The 18,308-nt window shown below is 43.8% G+C and overlaps 2 protein-coding genes across 2 annotated transcripts; both read right to left on the bottom strand.

The window, feature by feature from the left end:
• Window positions 1–572: 572 nt before the first annotated feature.
• Window positions 573–6,045, bottom strand: npepl1 (aminopeptidase like 1). The gene is made up of 12 exons (XM_076141280.1): window positions 5,806–6,045; window positions 4,426–4,611; window positions 4,117–4,287; window positions 3,886–3,975; window positions 3,522–3,603; window positions 3,224–3,366; window positions 2,992–3,069; window positions 2,793–2,893; window positions 2,471–2,594; window positions 2,199–2,375; window positions 1,988–2,098; window positions 573–1,545 (listed from the first exon to the last, which is right to left on the bottom strand). Exons 1-12 carry the CDS (start codon window positions 5,962–5,964, stop codon window positions 1,387–1,389), a joined length of 1,581 nt encoding a protein of 526 aa, XP_075997395.1. The 5' UTR covers window positions 5,965–6,045; the 3' UTR covers window positions 573–1,386.
• A 704-nt stretch (window positions 6,046–6,749) lies between these two features.
• Window positions 6,750–18,230, bottom strand: ankrd52b (ankyrin repeat domain 52b). The gene is given in 29 exon segments (XM_076141118.1): window positions 6,750–8,599; window positions 8,602–8,762; window positions 9,133–9,224; window positions 9,617–9,699; window positions 10,168–10,250; window positions 10,482–10,627; window positions 10,774–10,857; window positions 10,963–11,050; window positions 11,438–11,657; window positions 11,812–11,929; window positions 12,168–12,255; window positions 12,361–12,562; window positions 12,666–12,737; window positions 12,832–12,943; window positions 13,294–13,353; window positions 13,448–13,588; window positions 13,685–13,753; window positions 13,882–13,999; window positions 14,098–14,180; window positions 14,431–14,545; window positions 14,711–14,789; window positions 14,884–15,096; window positions 15,234–15,376; window positions 15,482–15,569; window positions 15,682–15,882; window positions 15,963–16,033; window positions 16,542–16,620; window positions 17,228–17,311; window positions 18,081–18,230. Coding segments are annotated over 29 exon segments (3,186 nt in total). The 5' UTR covers window positions 18,108–18,230; the 3' UTR covers window positions 6,750–8,533.
• Between the last annotated feature and the right edge of the window lie 78 nt (window positions 18,231–18,308).

Below are 18,308 nucleotides of genomic sequence, written 5' to 3'. Positions count from 1 at the left end.
TTAACCCAATGACTCAAAGTTCATAGAGCAATCACTGGGGCGCTGAGTTAACATTCAGATTAACAACACAGCACAAATCACATGGCTCGGGTCATAATGTCTGTTACTGGACTGCTATTGCCATCAATGTGAATTTTGCACATCATCATAAAGTTGTTAAACTGCTTCAAATCCTCCCAATGTTCCTCAAGGGAACGTTTGGATTCCACCTGGCTGGACTTTAATCTGATCATCTCTGCATTATTTAAAATCCAATGATACAGAAAGAGCACAGAGGTTAAAAATTAACACATTTTAACATCCCCAATTGTTTTAAGTCAATTACCCAAATGAAAGTTACTGAGTGGAGTCTAATTTAAAGTTTACCACGCTGAGATTCACGTCGGCCACATGTGACCTGGGCCGAGAATTCAGCAGGTCTAAGGTGCAGTTAGGCCACAAAACCTTCCGTGGTCAGGCACAGAAATGGCTGAGGTAAAGCGTAATCGGTAAGAAAACACGAATCTCAGTCATTTTAAGATAGAATGCAGCTTTTCCTAGTTTACTTGAGCAGCACACAGTGTCAACACACATTAGATGGCACCATCTTTATTGAGGGGTAAACTGATTGTCACAATGGCGGAAAACAAATCAGATCTGAGCCGGATCTTAAAAAGTTACAAACCTCACCAGATAAGACAACAAATCAAAGGCTTTCTTTTCAGTTAACACATTTGTGTGTACTCAGTACTAACAAAACACAGGTGGCACTGGTTGTCAATTGCTCACCTGAAACCGTTATGAACCCATTAAAAGCAGCGGTATGCACCGGCTGGTTATCGGTCCTTAGTTTTAACCAGCTGCCTCATTAGCGCACACACACACACAGTCCAATTCTACACAGCATGAATCCAAAAGTACAGTGGTACCAAAAACAGTTTGGAGCTTTAATGATCTGGATCATCAATTTTACAACCAGTATGACATAGGTAGAAGAGCTGTGTGCACATTTATGACTGTTTGCATTACATCTCAAGCTTCTATGCACCAAAATATGACAGGAAATTAAGATGGTTTAAATTTCATGAGGTAAAAAACCCTCCAGCTGTCACTTGCATAAATGGGTCAAATTAAGGTAGGAAGAATGACAACTGAAATGTAAGACTGGCCAGTTTGCAAAACCTTTAAGAACTTGTTTTATTTCAGATTTTACATACGCAATAGCCTTTTAATCATGAGCAAAAGAGTGCCGGAGGCCGTCGGTCTCTCATCATCATCTTACATTTTGAATCACTTGATAAATGCTGGATTATCTGGTTTATTCAGGGACATCAAATTATTAGCGCTTGCTTGAATAGTTAAGTGTGTGTAGTAGTGAGGGCAGAGAGGGTCGAAACCGTGACCGCCTCAAACCAGTCGCCTCCTTTTGCAGTCACGCTCCATCTGGTCTCCAGACGTGACAGTGGCGGCGCCCAGAGGAGAGACGTCTTTCAGCATGGCGTCGTCGGACGCTTGGCCGAACAGAGCCATGAGCAAAGCCACGCCGAAGCCTGTGGCACGCTCGCCCTTTAGAGAAAAGCATGATTACAAAAGGGGGTCAGCTGCTGCTCTCTGGTTTGTAGTACTAACGATAGGATTAAAACAACGGTTAACAGCGCAAAAAAACTCAAATGCCAGTAAGTTATTTTCATACAACTTCCTTAAATATTTTGCTGACCATTTCCTGTCACATTGCCGAGTTTCCTTTAGACAGACCATGATTCTCCAGCAATCTTAATTTTTTCCAGGAGCTGCTCGTCATGTTGAGCAACAACAAAAAACACAGACGACTAAACTTTTCATAGTGGCCGTTTAAAATGAGATTTGAGAGGCGGGTTGTGCTCAGCACGCCGTTAAATTACCAACCAGACAGAAAGAATATGAAAGCAGCTTTTTAAATCGACCTCAATCCACTCCACGACCATTCCATACATCCATAACATGTATCTACAAAACTGCAGGGACTCACCGCATGGACAGGAGAGGCCATATCCACGTGGACCCAGACACCGGACCAATCGAAGCCCAAGTGAGAACCGACGAAGAGTCCAGCACAGGAGCTCTGGGCGTTCTCTCGGTCCTGTCAAACAACAACAACAAACACCATTTCATATGTACCGACCCCCATTTCATTTCAGTTTCAACTCTCAACTCGTCGATTTAGGGTTAGTGTCACTTACAGCCACGGAGTTCTTCATGTCGGCCACGGCGGAGGTGAACTCGCTGAAGTGCAGCTCGGGGCAGTAGACCAGAGGGTGAGCCAGGTCTCCGCTGCTGCGTCCGGCACGCACGCACGCCGTCTCCCACTGCTCGCTGTTGGTCATCACAGCTGCGTGGTGCTTCCCTGTGGAGATCCCCTGCACAAACAAAACCCAAACACAACCCGTCAGGCGAGCTCTTCCAAGGAACAGGTAGCTCCAAGGAACTGGACATCTGAGTAGCCGTCACCCACCTGCGCTCCGGTCAGGGTGGCCATGTCCAGGATGATGTCGGCTGACAGGTCCTTGCTGGCGTACACCACTCCGTCAGCCAGCACCAGCCGGCCCTCCGCATCGGTGTTGTTGATCTCCACCGTCCTGATAGGAAACAGGAAACACAAATCACCAATGAAATCACAGAAGTGTTGCCGTAGTTTTCCTGTGTGATGGGAGAGAGTTCAGGCTTGTAAAATAACACCAGCCAGGACAGAATAACACAACCGAATAGTAATTTGACTCTGTCTCTAACAAACGATGCTACGTGGAATTACATAGGAGTTACATAAAGAGTCTCACTTTCCGGAGTAGAGAGTGTGGATGTCGTCGGGCCGTGTGGCGGTGGGTCCCACTGCGTTCTCGGCCAGGCAGAACACGGCGTGGAGGTTGTCCTTAAAGCCCTGACGCAGACGAAGGAAGGGGATGGATTGGTCAGGCGGAGGACGTTAAGGTAACACCAGTGAGAAGTGCTGCGGGTTCATCTGAAGGCGAGTCTCACCTGTTTGATAGTAGCTTTGTAAGCTCCCAAAATGGCTGCAGCTCCACCGCAATCCCTCTTCATCCCAGGCATTGTGGTCTAAAAAATACATATTGGGCACAGTCACATGTGGTCGAGGTCATTCTGACCCAGTGGTTCCGAATACAAACAGAGACCTGAGAATAGTAAACACGCGGGAAAGCGTGTCTGCATTCCAAACGCTCGATCTTTAACAGGAAGAGCCGAGTCCTACCTTTCCCTTGATGCTGAGTCCTCCTGTGTCGTACACGATGCCTTTGCCCACCCAGGCGATGGTCTGAGTGGCGCCGTCCGGGGTGTGACTCAAGACGGCCAGTGCGGGAGGATGCTCCGCAGCTTTTCCCACTCCGTAAATACCTGACAGGAAGAAGACGCAAACATTAGAATGTTTGCATATGACGATACTGCGTCTTCATCCAATTTCAGTCAGACCTACACATCCTCCCTTTGTATTTCAATACTGCTGATCATTTAAACTTGAGACCGGGCTTGACTGTAGCCGTGTGCTTTACCTCCAAACCCTTTTTGTTTCAGCTCCTCTCCACGAATGATCACCGGAGTAATTCCCAGTTCAGCCCCCACAGCTCGGATTTCCTGAAACAGAAGTCGGTGTCAGTAAGCGGAAGTCGGAAGTGACACTTCAGTTACAATATTATGGGCCGAGCGGTATCTGTGCGCTTCACTGAGGGACTCCTGACACTTTAAAATGGATACAACACCACCTATGAGAGAGTTAAGACAATATTGACACATTTATGCATAAAAATAGCCAGGAAATGTATTCAATTATTAATATGGGATAACGGGATGATGATATGATCGATATGCAAGGAAACACCAATAGCTTTTACCCTTAAAGCTAAAGGCTTCACTTACGTCTAAGAAGTGATCTGTATTCATCTCGTTGCATGGCGTGTCCACGATGCGAGCTGCCAGCCTCACTCCCTCAGCCGCGTTGGAGAGACACTAAACAGAGCCTTCAGTGTTAGAGGACGTTTGACATGCACCGCAGCAGACTACATGCCACCACAGGAGAATTCAACACCAAAGTTTGCTCAGTAGAGGTGGAAAAATTAGAAAAAGCTACATTTCTGAGCAATACCATACCTGAACTTCAGCGGGTTCCAGGCGGTTGCCATCTCGGTCAACAATCACAAACTCCACAGTGACGTGCTTCTTCTCGGCCCGGCGTGAGGACGTAGAGCGGCGGGAGAAGATGGGGAAGGCCCTGGCGATGGCACAGGCGGAGGCAAACACGTCGGAACGCTCGCACACCATCTAAAAAGCAAACAGACACACCCGGGAAACGGGAGAAGATCAGGGCGGGGAGGCCGTGTACTTAGAGAAACGGTCGACTTTAGTGCAACTGCTGGGAGGCTAAGTGCTTAAAATCTAATTCCGGTGTCATTAACTCACCACGATGCAACGGTTGGTCCCTCCTGGCAGGCAGGTACGAACCAGACGGGAGACAAAGTTGGCCGACGAGGGGCTGTTGTGCCTGCTGACGCGCAAGGGGAGCGCCGCCACAACCGCATGGTTCAGGTACAGGGGGCAGCTGTCCGTGGGGTTTGGGTTCAAAGTGCCCAGAGCCGCCTGCCAGACCTGGGACGACACCAGAAGACAACACAAAGGATTACATCATTCAGCCTCCACCAGGACAATAACCAGGATCAAAATGTTGTCAGTAGAACACAATGTTCTATCGTCATCCCATTGGTATTCACACACTCGTTTAATGAGAGACGGTGCTTCTCCAATACACATGAACTGTGTTAGACATTCATAGCAGCGGTGGAGAGACGACGCTGACAAAATACCACTGTGTGACTTTGTTATCTAGTTGATAGTGGAAGATTAGTTACTGCAAAACCTGACATGTGTGCAGCAGTTAATGAATACCTCAACACACAGAGAGGGCTTAGGAACAAAACCATAAACAGGCAATCACCAAGGATGATCTTTACGATGTGTGATCTACGGTGTGTGTTGAATTTAATACGTGTCGGTGTCATGAGATCGTAAAGAGCTCTGTGCAGAAAGCCTTTGTTACACCTCAGAATCACTTTCTCGCGTCTCCCATTACAGCTTTGCACAACCGATTGAGGACTTTGCACGAGGACTCTGCTCACACCGCTCATACCACTCTCTCTATTTAACACCATTAAGTCTCAGTCACACCCACAGGACTCAACTAGGCTACACTGACATGAGCTCAGAGAGTTTAAGATCACACACTCCTGGTTCCTTGTAAGCTGGTGATGGGATGATGTGTGGGATTTGTAAATCACAGTTGAAACGAACAGCATAAAGCAATAAATCCAAGATAATCTGCCTTCATGCTGCAGCACCTTTGATCTCTTAAATATGCAAACTACTGTGCCATCAGTCAGTTATTCCTGGTCTAGTCTTTGACACACACATACGTTAGCTTTACGTGACAAAAGAACAAGATGGATACGAAGCATTACGCCTCTTAACTTGTATAAAAAATTCCGTGTCGAGGTTTAATTGTAGGATTTGCTTCCTCATACCACACGAGAAGACGAAGCCGCTCTAATCGTTGCACAAAGCCGACAACAGAGGAGTCAATTAGCGAAAAGTTAATCTGCAACGCATTGTGATTTAATCTTACAAACAATAAAACAGTCAACAAGGTTCCTGTTCACGCATTAGTTAACTCTCGTAATGATGAGATTGATAGCTTTTGGATTTTCAGTCAACGCTAACGTAGCTGGCCAACCGGGGCTAACGGCAGACTAGCTGTCACCGCTGTTTCCACCATTAAAAACGTGTTACCTCCTTGCTAACAGCGGGCTGCAGCTTCCCCTTCACCAGACTCCAGCTGACCCGCTGCAGGTTGCTCTGGTGTCCGAGGATGAGGACGGGGCGATTCTGTGGCTCGAAGTCCCCAGCGCAAGCCTGGAACTCCAACACCACGTTTGCCATCTTTGTCATTTGCTCACGAGAGAAGACTGAACGGGAGAGAGGAACACACAAGCTACCGTCCACACCGGCGACGGCTGCCGGCACTAGACAATCCCGTGCAGCGTTATATTATAACGTAACCTGACTCTATTGCACCCCCTGGTGGCGCGCACATCACCAAACCCCATTTTGTGATTTGTCGAAAGAGCCCAGAGGGAATAACGATTCTTATGTGAATGTAACGATTTAACCTCATTTGTTTTATTCTATCTTAGTTATCTAAGCCAAGGAGGTCATTTTCAGCCCATTAGTTTGTTAGCAGGATATCTGAAAGAGTTATGGACAGATTACTATTGAACTTGGTAGGCAGGTTGGAGTCGATCCAGAGAAAAAGGCAATACATGTTGCCACCACTTGGCTTGATCGTGGCGCTAAAAATCACTTTTACGCTTTGGCCTATAAAATCAAAAAGTGCTGACTCACATGAACGAGTTAGTCTGCTGTAACTACACGTATGTGCACTCGCTACATATGTATTGTCATTACAATAACTTGTTAAATCATGCAAATTATAAGAAATACAAACTAGTGCTTCACCATGTGCTACTTTAAATCCAAATAATACACATTCAAGGGAGGGCAGAACAAGAGGGATGTGGTTTCTCTTCTCAGTCCTGCTGCCTCACCATGGTGGAGTTGTGAATTAGACAACAAAGGAGGAGGTTTGCATCATGACCAGCAGTGGCTACAAGGTTGCTTTTTCTGTTCTACTGAAACAAATAAAGGAAAAACTCGTCCAACACACTTCTCAGATGGTAGTGATTGATTGATTTATTTTCCTTCACATCTCAGGATGAATGCCACCCACAAGTCAACCACACTGTGCTTGAGTATTCAGGCTTGACCGGCTACACCCTGACATCTCATTAAGAGGCATGGAAGACACAGAATCTCTTCACATAGACGTTGATCTAAAGCAATTCCTTCAGGACAAACATTGTTCATACATTGTTCACACTGCAACCTAAAGCACAACTCTGAGAGGCAGTTTGTGACACGTCAGGCATCGTTGCATAATCCTAGCAGGGATATATTGTTATAAAATGTAAACTTTGATATTTGAGTGCAAATACTTTAAAGCCTTTTGAAAAGCAGGAATTGCTAAAAGAAAAGAAATAAGGGTATGTGAAGTATGCTTGCACACTGTTTTCAAATCACACACAAATGGTACATTTGTCTATTAATTAAGGATTAAATATAAAAATGTGTTCTTTAATGAGACAGTAAAACTAGAAGTCTTAATCTTCAAGGTCTATTGTGCATATGTATTGAAGAAAGTCAGAGAGCTACAGCAATTTCTCAATTTCTGAAATATTCTCTCACGCCAAACACAATTATTTCCCGTGAAGAGATAATGGTCACTGAAATGTAAAGACTCAAGTTGCTATGGCTGAAGAAACCCATTTCTTAAAAACAGTTTCCACAATTTCAGAAAGTATTTGCTGAGTTAGATATGAGTAACTTTACTAACATTACGGGTCAATGTCATGTTTACCTTTATAATGCAAAAGCTTAAATGAGATTTGAATTCAATGCTCTAAGCAGGAAGGATGTGCATATGTGCTTCTTTAGCAGTGTTAGTGTTATAACAGTCCACAAACAAGTATTTCTATATCTTAGTATTTCTACACAGTAATCATTCTATTGAAACGTTACTTAATTTAATTGCTCTGTTCTATCTTACTTTACTAAAAATACTTCTGTAATACTTGACATTTCAAAATGTGCTGTTTATTGCACCAACAGCACACTGAAGCCCTGTTTACTACCACCTGAGCTCAAAGATCGATCATTTGGGATTTTCAAGTTAAAATTCATTGTACACTTAAAAAGTTAACTTCATCTTAAGAACTACAGTACATATACTAGGTAGCTTTAAAACTACAAGCATGCTTATTAATCTACTTTTTACTAAAATTAAATGTATTTTATGAAGATCCTGATGGCATTAGAAGGTTAAAAATGTTAATTCTTTTTTATCAGCTTAGCCATGGCTGCTAAACCATGGACAGAATAAGAAAATAGGACAAAATAGAATCTTATTCATTGCATAAAAGTTGTACAGAATCAGGTAGATATTTTAAAGCAAGTAGCAACAACAATAGCTAAAATTTCTCTTAAACACACAGACACACACACACACACACACGCACATAATAAAACAAATATCACAAGCAGCCTTGCCTTTGTGTATGAGACAGAACAGGACTCCTACAAGCTGAAGCTGAACATGGAGACCTCAGGTTTAGAGTGGCATTGTGGTCATGTTAAATCTTCCATTCACTACTAGTTGTTTTTCCCTCTAGATTATTAATTTATTCATTTTACAAATGTTCAAGGTAGAACATTTGGGGAGATTGGCTGACTAATATTAGTAATGTGAAAGGAGCTGAGAAGCAATCAGTGCTGTTAGTGCTACAGTTTAACCCATACAGGTCCACAGTATGGGTCATACTGCGTGTGTATGTCTGTACGGCACACGTGTACATGTATGATCATGTTAAGCGTTTGGGTTACATTGGGATTGAATTTCACTCAGTCAGACAGCTGTGCAGGCCAGTGGTACTCGGCAGTCCTTCACGTAGACGTGGCACATGTTTCCACAGGCCGCGAGCCACAGGTGGCAGCGATGCCGCAGTTCTTCAGGAGGCGGTTGAAGCTGGAGGCAGGTGCTGCACCGGGAGGGAAAGGCTTCATGGTGGAAAGGATCAGGGCCAGGCAGTCTGCTACGTTCTTATTAGGAGCACAGGCCAGTGCTGGTGTGTGGCCTGCAGAGGGTGACAACAAGCAAAGAGTTTAGGGCCCAGGACATGGAAAGAACAGGACGGTGTCCACAATACGTCCAAGAAGGTTCACAGTTCATCTCCTATCAACTGGAATTTGTTTAATGCAATTCCATGACGGAATGCTACGGGAAGGGGAAGGTAGATGTAATTTGCTGAATGGTCAAGAATTGACAGTTGACAGAGAAACAAGTCAGTAGTACAACGAGCCGTGTGATCTTTGGAGCAATCATGACTAGAAGGAGGTCAGCAGTGAAAAAGACAAAAAAAACGAATCAGTAGTAGTAGTAATGTATGAAGTATACTGGGCCCTTGCCTTAAAAACAAGAGAAACTGAAATAACACTTTTGCTTACCCTCCTCATCTACAGCCATGACCGCTGCTCCCCTGCTGAGTAACACCTGCACTACAGTTGCCAGGCCTTTCCTCGCAGCGATGTGAAGCGGCCTACAACAAGTGACCAGGACCAAGAGACATGTCTGATTACAGCTCAGTGCAACTCAATTCAACAATTCATAAGCAATCCTCCTGGACCAAGCGCTGAGTCAACGTTGTATACATGGGTAACTTTTCAACAAAAAACAAGTACAGCAGTTTCAAGATACCACCATTACAAGTTAACCATGTTCAATTCTGAGAAAAATCATTTCCCTAAACTTGAGCTCCTCAAAAAGTAGTTAACTTATGTAACTCAGCTACTTGTAACTGTTTTCCCACACCATGTTTTCGTGTTCATGCTTGTTAGGGACGACCTGAATGATGAGCTACATAGTGGCACTCTTGAAGCATGCAAATTGCTTCAAAGTTCCTTTTCAGGCATGTTTCAAATGCTAACTCACATTTGCAGCGCACTGTTTGCAGCGTTTATAAGGGTCGAGCCGTTGATCTCTCCGAGGATCAACAGGGCGCACATCTCATGACCCTACGGAACAAAACACAACGCACATGCCGTAACATACAACATACCAAGTGTCTAGCATTGTACAAATTGTCAAAATATAATGACTTCTTCTACATGAGTTAAAATGAAATGAAATCTATGAATGAATGAGGTTTTGTGTATTTTAACACATTAATGAGTATTTATTACTTCTGAGGAGTTATTATTAGGAAACTATTAAATAAAGCTCAAAATATTATGAGTACAACAACAATAATTATCAAAACTAAGACTTTCGATTATATTTCTGATTTCTATTTTGACTACTATTATATTTTGACAGTTTCATTTTGTAGACAGTTGCTTCATCGGTTGCTACACACATCTAAATGTTACTTTGCCGCTGATGTAAAAAAAAAACAGGGTTAATCCTGAACCTGAACCACTCATGGCTTAAAAAGTAAGACTGTTTATTAGTAGGAGAGTCTAGTTCATGAGTGTATATAGGACCTTGCTACACGCTAAGTGAAGGGCGGTGTTTTCATTGACGTCCACCGGGGTCAGGTCAGGCTTCCCCTTGTGCAGTAAGAGTTCTGAAAAGCAGCAAAAAAGACACATTTGACGGCATACACTGACTTTGATAATGAAGATATTCAGCTGGTTCTTCCGTTTGCTCAGCCAATCAATGCATCAGCAGTCTTATTTCTACAAACAGAGGGAGGCAGATGAGTTATCCTTCCTCCCCTTCTTCTTCTTTTTCTTTTAAATGCAGATAAGTGCACTCACTAACGGTGAGACTGACTGCAGGTGCTTTAGTCACATACCTACAGCCATGGTCTGCCCACAGTCAGCAGCTATCATAAGAGGAGAGCATCCAGACTGGTCCACAGTATTGACCTGTGCCCCCTGATCCAGGACCAGCTGGAGCCCAGCAATATTTCCTGAATAAGCAGCGGCGTGCAGCGGCGTCCTGCAATCACACAACATACATGAGTAGATACACTCTCTGCCTGTGAAAACTAGATACATAAAATCTTTGTGCAAGACAAAGGAAGGATCATTATAACTTATCACATCATATACAAAGTGAATTGTGGATCTTAGATCAATACTCGCCTTCCTTTGGCATCACGAATGTGCACCATTTGAGAGCCCATATTCTTTACTAGCAGTTCAGCAGCAACATCATGACCATTAGCTCTGCAGGGGAAGGAGAGAGTTGTCAAATGTCAAAGATTGACTACAAATCTGCCTTAAATGAACAGCTGATGTATGATTGGGAATTACATGAAAAAGAGTACTCACAGAGCACAGTGCAAAGGGCTGAAGGAGTTTCCTTCCTGATTGCTAAACAGTTTGTTTTCAAGTAAAATCTGTAAACAGCCCTCATGCCCTAAAAAAGACAAAGATATGAAATTAGAAATGACTACTAAAAATGCAGTATGACCCCAAGCCAGCATTAAAATTGACAGCCAAGAGTTTAAAGAGAGAGAAGGTAAACGATGATGAAACTAAGACAGTGGTCTGAGATATAAAAATGATGTCGGCTACACCTGATCAGTTCTGCTTTTACCCAGAACTTTCACCACAACATTTTGTTTTTCTCACATTTGTTCTGACATTTAGCTTCCCGGTACTTTCAGTTCCTCTTGGTTTCGTGGAATTATTCTGCACTTCTGCACAACTTTCAGTTTAAGGTCTGTATTTTATATGCACGTGATATAAAAATCTGAGCTGTGCTTCATTTACTGGACTTGAATCCTTTCTATAAGTGTCTCACCGTGGTAGGCAGCCCAGTGTGTGGGTGTGTAGCCCCTGTAGTCCAGCATGGAATCCAGAGGATCAGCTTTCACTGCAGCCTTTAGCAAACTGCGGAGCAGCCCTGTGTGGCCACAGGACGCTGCCAGGTGCAGTGGGGTTCTTCCCTGAGAGTCCCTGCACAGAACAGAGGCCCCGTGCTCCAAAAAAGCAGATACACACTCTGCACTGCCCAACATGGCCTGCAGGGGGAGCAAAGAAAAACCTTACATGAGGGGGAAAGCATCTAGTGCATCCAGGCTATTATTAGCGCATTATTAAAACAGTTTAACAAGGGATATATATACACTAACACACACACTCACACACACACACACACCATACAGACATACGTACAGCTCTGTGTAATGCAGTGCAGTTCTTCCTGTCTGCAGCATCAGCTTCAGCTCCTTTCTCCAACAGGATGTGGACACAATCTGTGTGGTTTCCCAACGCTGCCAGCATGAGAGCCGTCCTGCACAGAGAACAACGCAACCTTAAACTCCCAAACAGTCAGCGCCGTCTAAACAGACTGCTGGAAGGTCTGTCTGCAGGGTGAAGTCAGGTCAATCAAACATCAGAACATCACGCTGCCAGAATATTAACAGGAAATTAAAGAGATACATGACAATATAATAAAGAAACATACTCCTTGTAAATATAACTCTACATAACCTAACATTTCAGAGGGAAAAGAAAACGTTTTGACCCACCGCCCGTGCAAATCTGGACTGTCAATGATCTCAGCACTGTCCTCCCTGTTGACCAGCAAGAGAACACAGTCCACCTGTCCTTCAGCCGCTATGGAAACGGTTCCCAAGAATTAAACACCAACACAAAGACCTGTGCCATTGACAACATTTGTCAAACGTCTAAATTCAAGAGGTTTTGTTCTGTCACACACACCTGCAGCGTGTAGAGCTGTCCACTTGCGTTTGGGCTCCTTCAGTGTACAGGAGGCTTGATGCTTCAGCAGCACCTCCAAACACTGGGCGAAGCCTCTCCGAGCGGCAAAGTGGAGCGCAGTTCGACCTTCAATGTCTCGAACGTCCAGACTCACTAATGTCTCGCACAATGAATGAAGTGCCTCGCAGTGACCGTTATAAGCCTGTAGAGGTAGAACACTTATTAGGCAAATGTCCCACACCTTCACAATGTGTCTATTCTCTCGTGTAGTAAACAGGAGGCAGCGATGGAGTGGTGATACTCACAGCTAAGTGCAAAGGACTGACTGGAACGTTACTTTCCACCTCCTCCAGACAGTTGAAAGAAATCTCCAAAAGCTGAAAGAAAAATGTGAGAATTTCAATTAGGTTCCATCTTCAATCCATTGACCTGGAAAGATCAGAATGTCTCATAATCAAAGGTCTGACAGACCAGTTCCAGGTGCTGCTTGTTCCCATGAGCTGCTGCATAGTGGACAGCACTGTAACCCTTCATGTTCTTTAAAGTTGGATTTGCCCCGTTGTCCAGCAGGTAGTCTAAACACCTTCACACAGAGAACAAGGGACATCCTAACACACATTCTATAACAGACTCACAATGTATTTCATGTGGATGCCACGCAATTAAGGTGAATTAATTGAGTTTTTCCAATCAATCACATCAGTGTTGCAAATTTTGCACTTGCACGGAAATCCCCAAACTACAGCTGTGTTGGTTGATAGAGCAGTTACACTAATCCAGTATATATGTCTGATATGATTTCAAACAATCACCAATAAAAACAGATATCCCATTTAGAGAATTCCTTTAAAATGTCTTCTGAAAATTTTTTCAAATGGAGTTGAGGTGCTTCTTCAGGCTTTATTTAAAAACTGTAAATGATGTGTGCCTTACAAATATGCTTCCTGTTCCCTTTCCTCACTGTGTTTGGTGCCAGAGATCAGGCTTTCCCCTCTGTGGAAACAAAGAACAACGTAATTAGTGTAGAATAAAATCAGCAGGGGGGTTGGTACCACTCCTGTCTGTGTGTGTGTGTTCTGTCTCTCACCCAAAGAAGGTGTGTGAGGATGCAACGTAGTGCAGAGGGCTGCAGCCCGTCAGATCTCGCTCATTGATCTCTGCGCCGGATCTGACCAGGATGATTGTGCACTGGCTGTTCCCGTTGGCTGCAGCGTAGTGCAAAGGAGCTCTGAGAGGCCGAGCAGAGGAGAGCGATGTCAGAGCCAGAGCACAGTTAAGATGAACTTGAATTTGTGTTTAGTTTAGGTCAAACACTCTTGCTTACCTTCCCAAAACATCCTTTATGTTCAAGTCAGCACCGCTATTCAGCAGGGCGTTGAGACAGTCGACATGTCTGCCAAGATAACAACAGAAAAGGTGGCTTCAAACATACAGCATCATTTCATAAAACCCGAAATAGTACAACAGGAAATACACAAATCTGTAACCGCATGTGTGTTTGCGTGTGTGTGTGTGTCTCACCCTGCAGAGGCAGCAGCATGCAGGCAGGTCCTCCCGTGGTTGTCTACAGTATTTATATCAAACCCAGCTGACGACACATGGCCACTAGTCAGAGGCGACACAATATTGTACAACTGACCTGAAGGATACACAAATAACATTTTATAAGGACAAACCGTAGACACAATGAGGACTGACTGACTGACAGAATGATGACTTGTGAATGAATACACTCACCAGCTGACAGCAACTTGTGACAGCAGTCTGAAAACCCATAAAGAGCCGCCAGATGGAGAGGAAGCATCCCCTGAATCCCAGGCCTTATGAGATTACAACAGAGATGAAACAGTTTATTGTAATATAAATTATGTCAAGAGGCAAGAAAGTACCAACATCACAGAAGTCATTAAGTGTCACATTGTGATTTTGTTGGGCTGGATGTTAGTATGTCATTGTTGAGAGGGTAAAGAGGAGAGAGGGGGACAGCAGGGAGAGAGAGAGAGAGAGAAGAGAGAGAGAGAGAGAGAGAGAGAGAGAGAGAGAGAGAGAGAGAGAGAGAGAGAGAGTTACCTGGCTGTATCAGCACCATTTGTCAGCAGAGTGCTGACCAGCAGCTCGTGGCCGTACCTGGCAGCAACATGCAGAGGTGTGTTACCGTACATATCAGCACAGTCGACCTCCCCGCCTGGGTACACAAGAGGGAAATAGAAACAAAAGGAATCGTTTGATACTTTAGACTTATTTATCCTGTTCAATCACAGTGTCCTGTTAATCACTCAGCACAGTGGGTTACTGTTAACATTTGTGTTGTGATCTGCATTCCTCACATTTTACCATTTACACATTTTACCATTTTGGATAAGAATCTGGGAGCCGGTGAAGCGTCCGTGCATAGCAGCAATATGCAGAGGACTCTTGCCTTCTTTGTTCTGTTCAAGAGATGGAATATAACAAAGACATTTTAAAAAGTTGTCTGTTTAATCCTCAGAACAATGCAGAGTTTTGTTTCTTTCTGCTCTTTACCGCCACACAGACATCGGCACCATTGTTGATTAACAGCTCGAGACACAGCGCCCCACTGGAGGAGGCAGCGGCCAGATGCAGCGGTGTGTTGCCATTGGAGTTGGGCTGACTGATGTTGGCCCCGTAGTTCACCAGCTCACTGGCCACAGTGTCCTGGCCCGTGTTACAGGACATGTGAAGCGCTGTGTTCCCAAACGTGTTCGGCTCATCAATCTGAGGCGCAGTGGGGGAGAGTGGGGGAGAGTGGCCGAGATTTAATGAGGACATTTAAGAGCACAAAGGCCTCATCCTGCAGCCGGAGCAATGCTGTGGAATGTGTGGGCCAAGTGTGGGATAAAGGGCAGATTTACCTCCACCCCTAACTTCAGCAGATATTTGGCTACATCTGTCTGTCCGCCGGTAGCCGCGGCATGGAGCGGAGTGTACCCACGTTTGTCCTTACACATCACATCGGCCCCGTGAGACACCAGCAGCTTCATAACCTCCACGTGTCCTGAACATGAACACATCCACGGTTACAACCATCTGGCACAGTACAGGCACAGTAGAGCACACCTAACTCTCCTGCTTGCTTGTATGAGATAACATATTTGTTTACCGAGATATGCCGCCCAGTGGATTGGCTGCCTGTCCTTCTTATCTCTGACGCTGGCAGTAGCACCTTTCCTCAGGAGCAAGTTCACCATCTGCAGAAACAAAATAAGCGGGTAAAGCACTGGATAAAAATGAATCAAAGGCCATTTACGTGAGTGACACTATCAGTAAATAAGACTGTTATTCTATCAACACGCGACTCACCTCTGTATGGCCGCTGTGTGCCGCGTGATGCAGCGCCGTCCGTCCTGACTTGTCAGCGACGTCCAGGCTGCGCACGTGTGGTATCAGGCCTTCCGCGCACCTCGTGGCCCAGTTTGCAGCTGCCATGTGGAGCGGTGTGTGCCAGAATTTATCCCGAGTGTTGACCTCTGCTTTGTGCTTCAGTAACAGCGCCACGGCTTTCTGAGGTAGAAACAGTGGAACGTTAATATCTGGCGGTCAGGCCTAAAGGAATGAGACGGGGTCTTTTAAAATAGGAGTACTTCATTCCGTGAGGCAGCTGCTCGATGTAAAGGAGTCATCAAACTGTGGTCCTTAGCGCCGACACTTGCTCCTGTAAAGGTCAAACGGCAAAATGAGTTGGGTACAGTAACAGACAGACACACACAGACAGACACATATTAACTGTAAGACTTAGGTTCAAATTATACAAAAGATGATGCAATGGGAAGATCACATTGTTGCAGATGTCATGTAGCAAATGCATGAGCAGGACATTGATTTTGCTTTGGTCCTCAAAAGGGCACAATATTCCTCCTTTTCCTTTGTGTTTTAAGCCATTTCAGGCAGGATGTTTATGACGGACAAAAAGTGAGGTGAAGAAGAACCTGAACGCATCCTGTTATTGTGTGTGTACAAAGGAACACACAGACAGAAAAGGTGTTTTGTCCATTGCAGCTATTCAGACTGATAGTGTTGCTGTTATGTAGCCATGCTTGCAAGTGTGAAGAGTAAACACCATGAAAGACAGACTGAATCCATTGGGATTCTTATCTAACAGGAATTCCAGCACGGATGACAGGGGTTCTTCATTACAACATTTTGCAGTAGATTAGTCTTACCTGAGGTGATAAGGAGCTCCATAACCTGGATGTCTCCCAGGAAGGCAGCAGCATGAAGCGGTGTGCTTTGTTCTTGGTCCTGAGGGAAGAAATGAGGCCATTCAATATGCAAACATGACAAGAGAAGATGAGTCACTAATTAGTCCTAAAGGAGAAAAGTAGAAATGCAGAATGTTGAGTAGGACAAGTTGGGGGAAGTGACAAGGGCCAGAAGACTTCAACACATAACAACATAATAGTGGTAGAATGATAATGGATATGTGAAAGTGAGCCTTTCCAGCGCTGCACACTACACTTCAGATATGTGAAATATAAATAAATATACTTTTTGTTCCAAGTAAGGTCCATTGATGTTATATTATATGAATAGTTATGTAGTTCTGACTCTTTAGAGGTTTGCATATTTAATGTGCACCCCAATAAATATGCTTATACAAATGTTAAAGGTTCATTTTGTAAAACAATTTGTATGTAAATGACAAGTTGCATTAAATAATTGCCGAAATGAAATGTATCTAGCAAACTAACATTAAGAAAATATATAAATGGCCTCAATTTACAGTAAGAGATAATACATTTGATATGATTTGGTACATTGGAGCTAAAATATGGTTACATGCGGAAAAATGTGACACCATATTTTGTGAGAAAACTCGTCTGCAGAGTGTGTGAGGGGAAAATATTACCAGTGAATTCACATCTTCGTTATGATTCAACAATAATGTCACTTCCTCAGTGTTCCGGCTGAATATAGCCTGGACCAACGGAGACTGAAAGAGAGATTAAATATTAAAAAAACACATACAGAACTATAAGAGCAATTAAAAACTTGAAAATTCCTAGTTTTGTTCATTAAATGTACTTGGAAAAATAAGGAAATGCATACAGTGAGTTGTGTGAGTTGAACATCAGGCGTTTCATTGGTCAATACAATACAAACGCTCAACCAACTGATTCTAGGTTTAGGAGCACAGAATCACTAACCTTAAGTCTAAATATGAACTGGAATTATAAAGATGTTTATGATTAATTTGTTGGAGTAGAACCAATGATTAAAACATAACATCATACAGTCTGTTGCATGTCATACATTATTTACTGCCACCACTATCGCCTTATGCTTGGCAGATGTATAGTAGAATAGAATAAGTAGAATTGTCTTCTTAAGAATTGCTTTCCAAACATAATCGGTGTTTATTTTTGATCGTATATTTATATTATTTGTATTATATGTATCCTCTGCATAAAGACACATTGTACCAACGGAGGAAGCTTTAACTCTCAGAGGGTGTTATGTTATTTTCTGGTATTATTTCTTCACGTAAGAAACATTAGTACCCATCATGCACATTTACATCAAGTCCTGGGTTTCCTTTCAGTAACTGATCGTTTATTTAAACTTTGTAAACATGTCGCTAAGCACGGTTAGCCAGATGTTGCAGTGGTGGTGGGGGCTGACTATGAGCAGTGCTCTCTAGAATGCTACTTACTAACTTAGCCAACAGTACAAACTTGTCTTTGCTCTGTCATGCATGTTACCTGGTCCAATATATTTCTGAATTCCATTTCCAAATCAGTGTGGCAGCTCCTTAATTGGGGCGAAATGAGTGTAAAGTTAAACTACATGGCACTCTGTAGAGACTCTTGTTAGCCTAGCATTGTTAGCGAACAGCTACGGCTTACGCTATCTCCACGTGAATATCGCGAGAGAACGCGAAGACGGAGAGAGAATCCGGCGTTTTCATTTATTGGCCAATCACAGCGGAA

Source organism: Genypterus blacodes, unplaced genomic scaffold (genome assembly GCF_046128005.1).
Source record: "Genypterus blacodes isolate CSIRO-AG114 ecotype Tasmania unplaced genomic scaffold, CSIRO-AGI_Gbla_v1 ptg000017l_1, whole genome shotgun sequence".
Lineage (NCBI taxonomy): Eukaryota > Metazoa > Chordata > Actinopteri > Ophidiiformes > Ophidiidae > Genypterus > Genypterus blacodes.
Note: the sequence above shows the minus strand (reverse complement) of the source record. Positions and strands in the feature narration are given on the sequence as shown.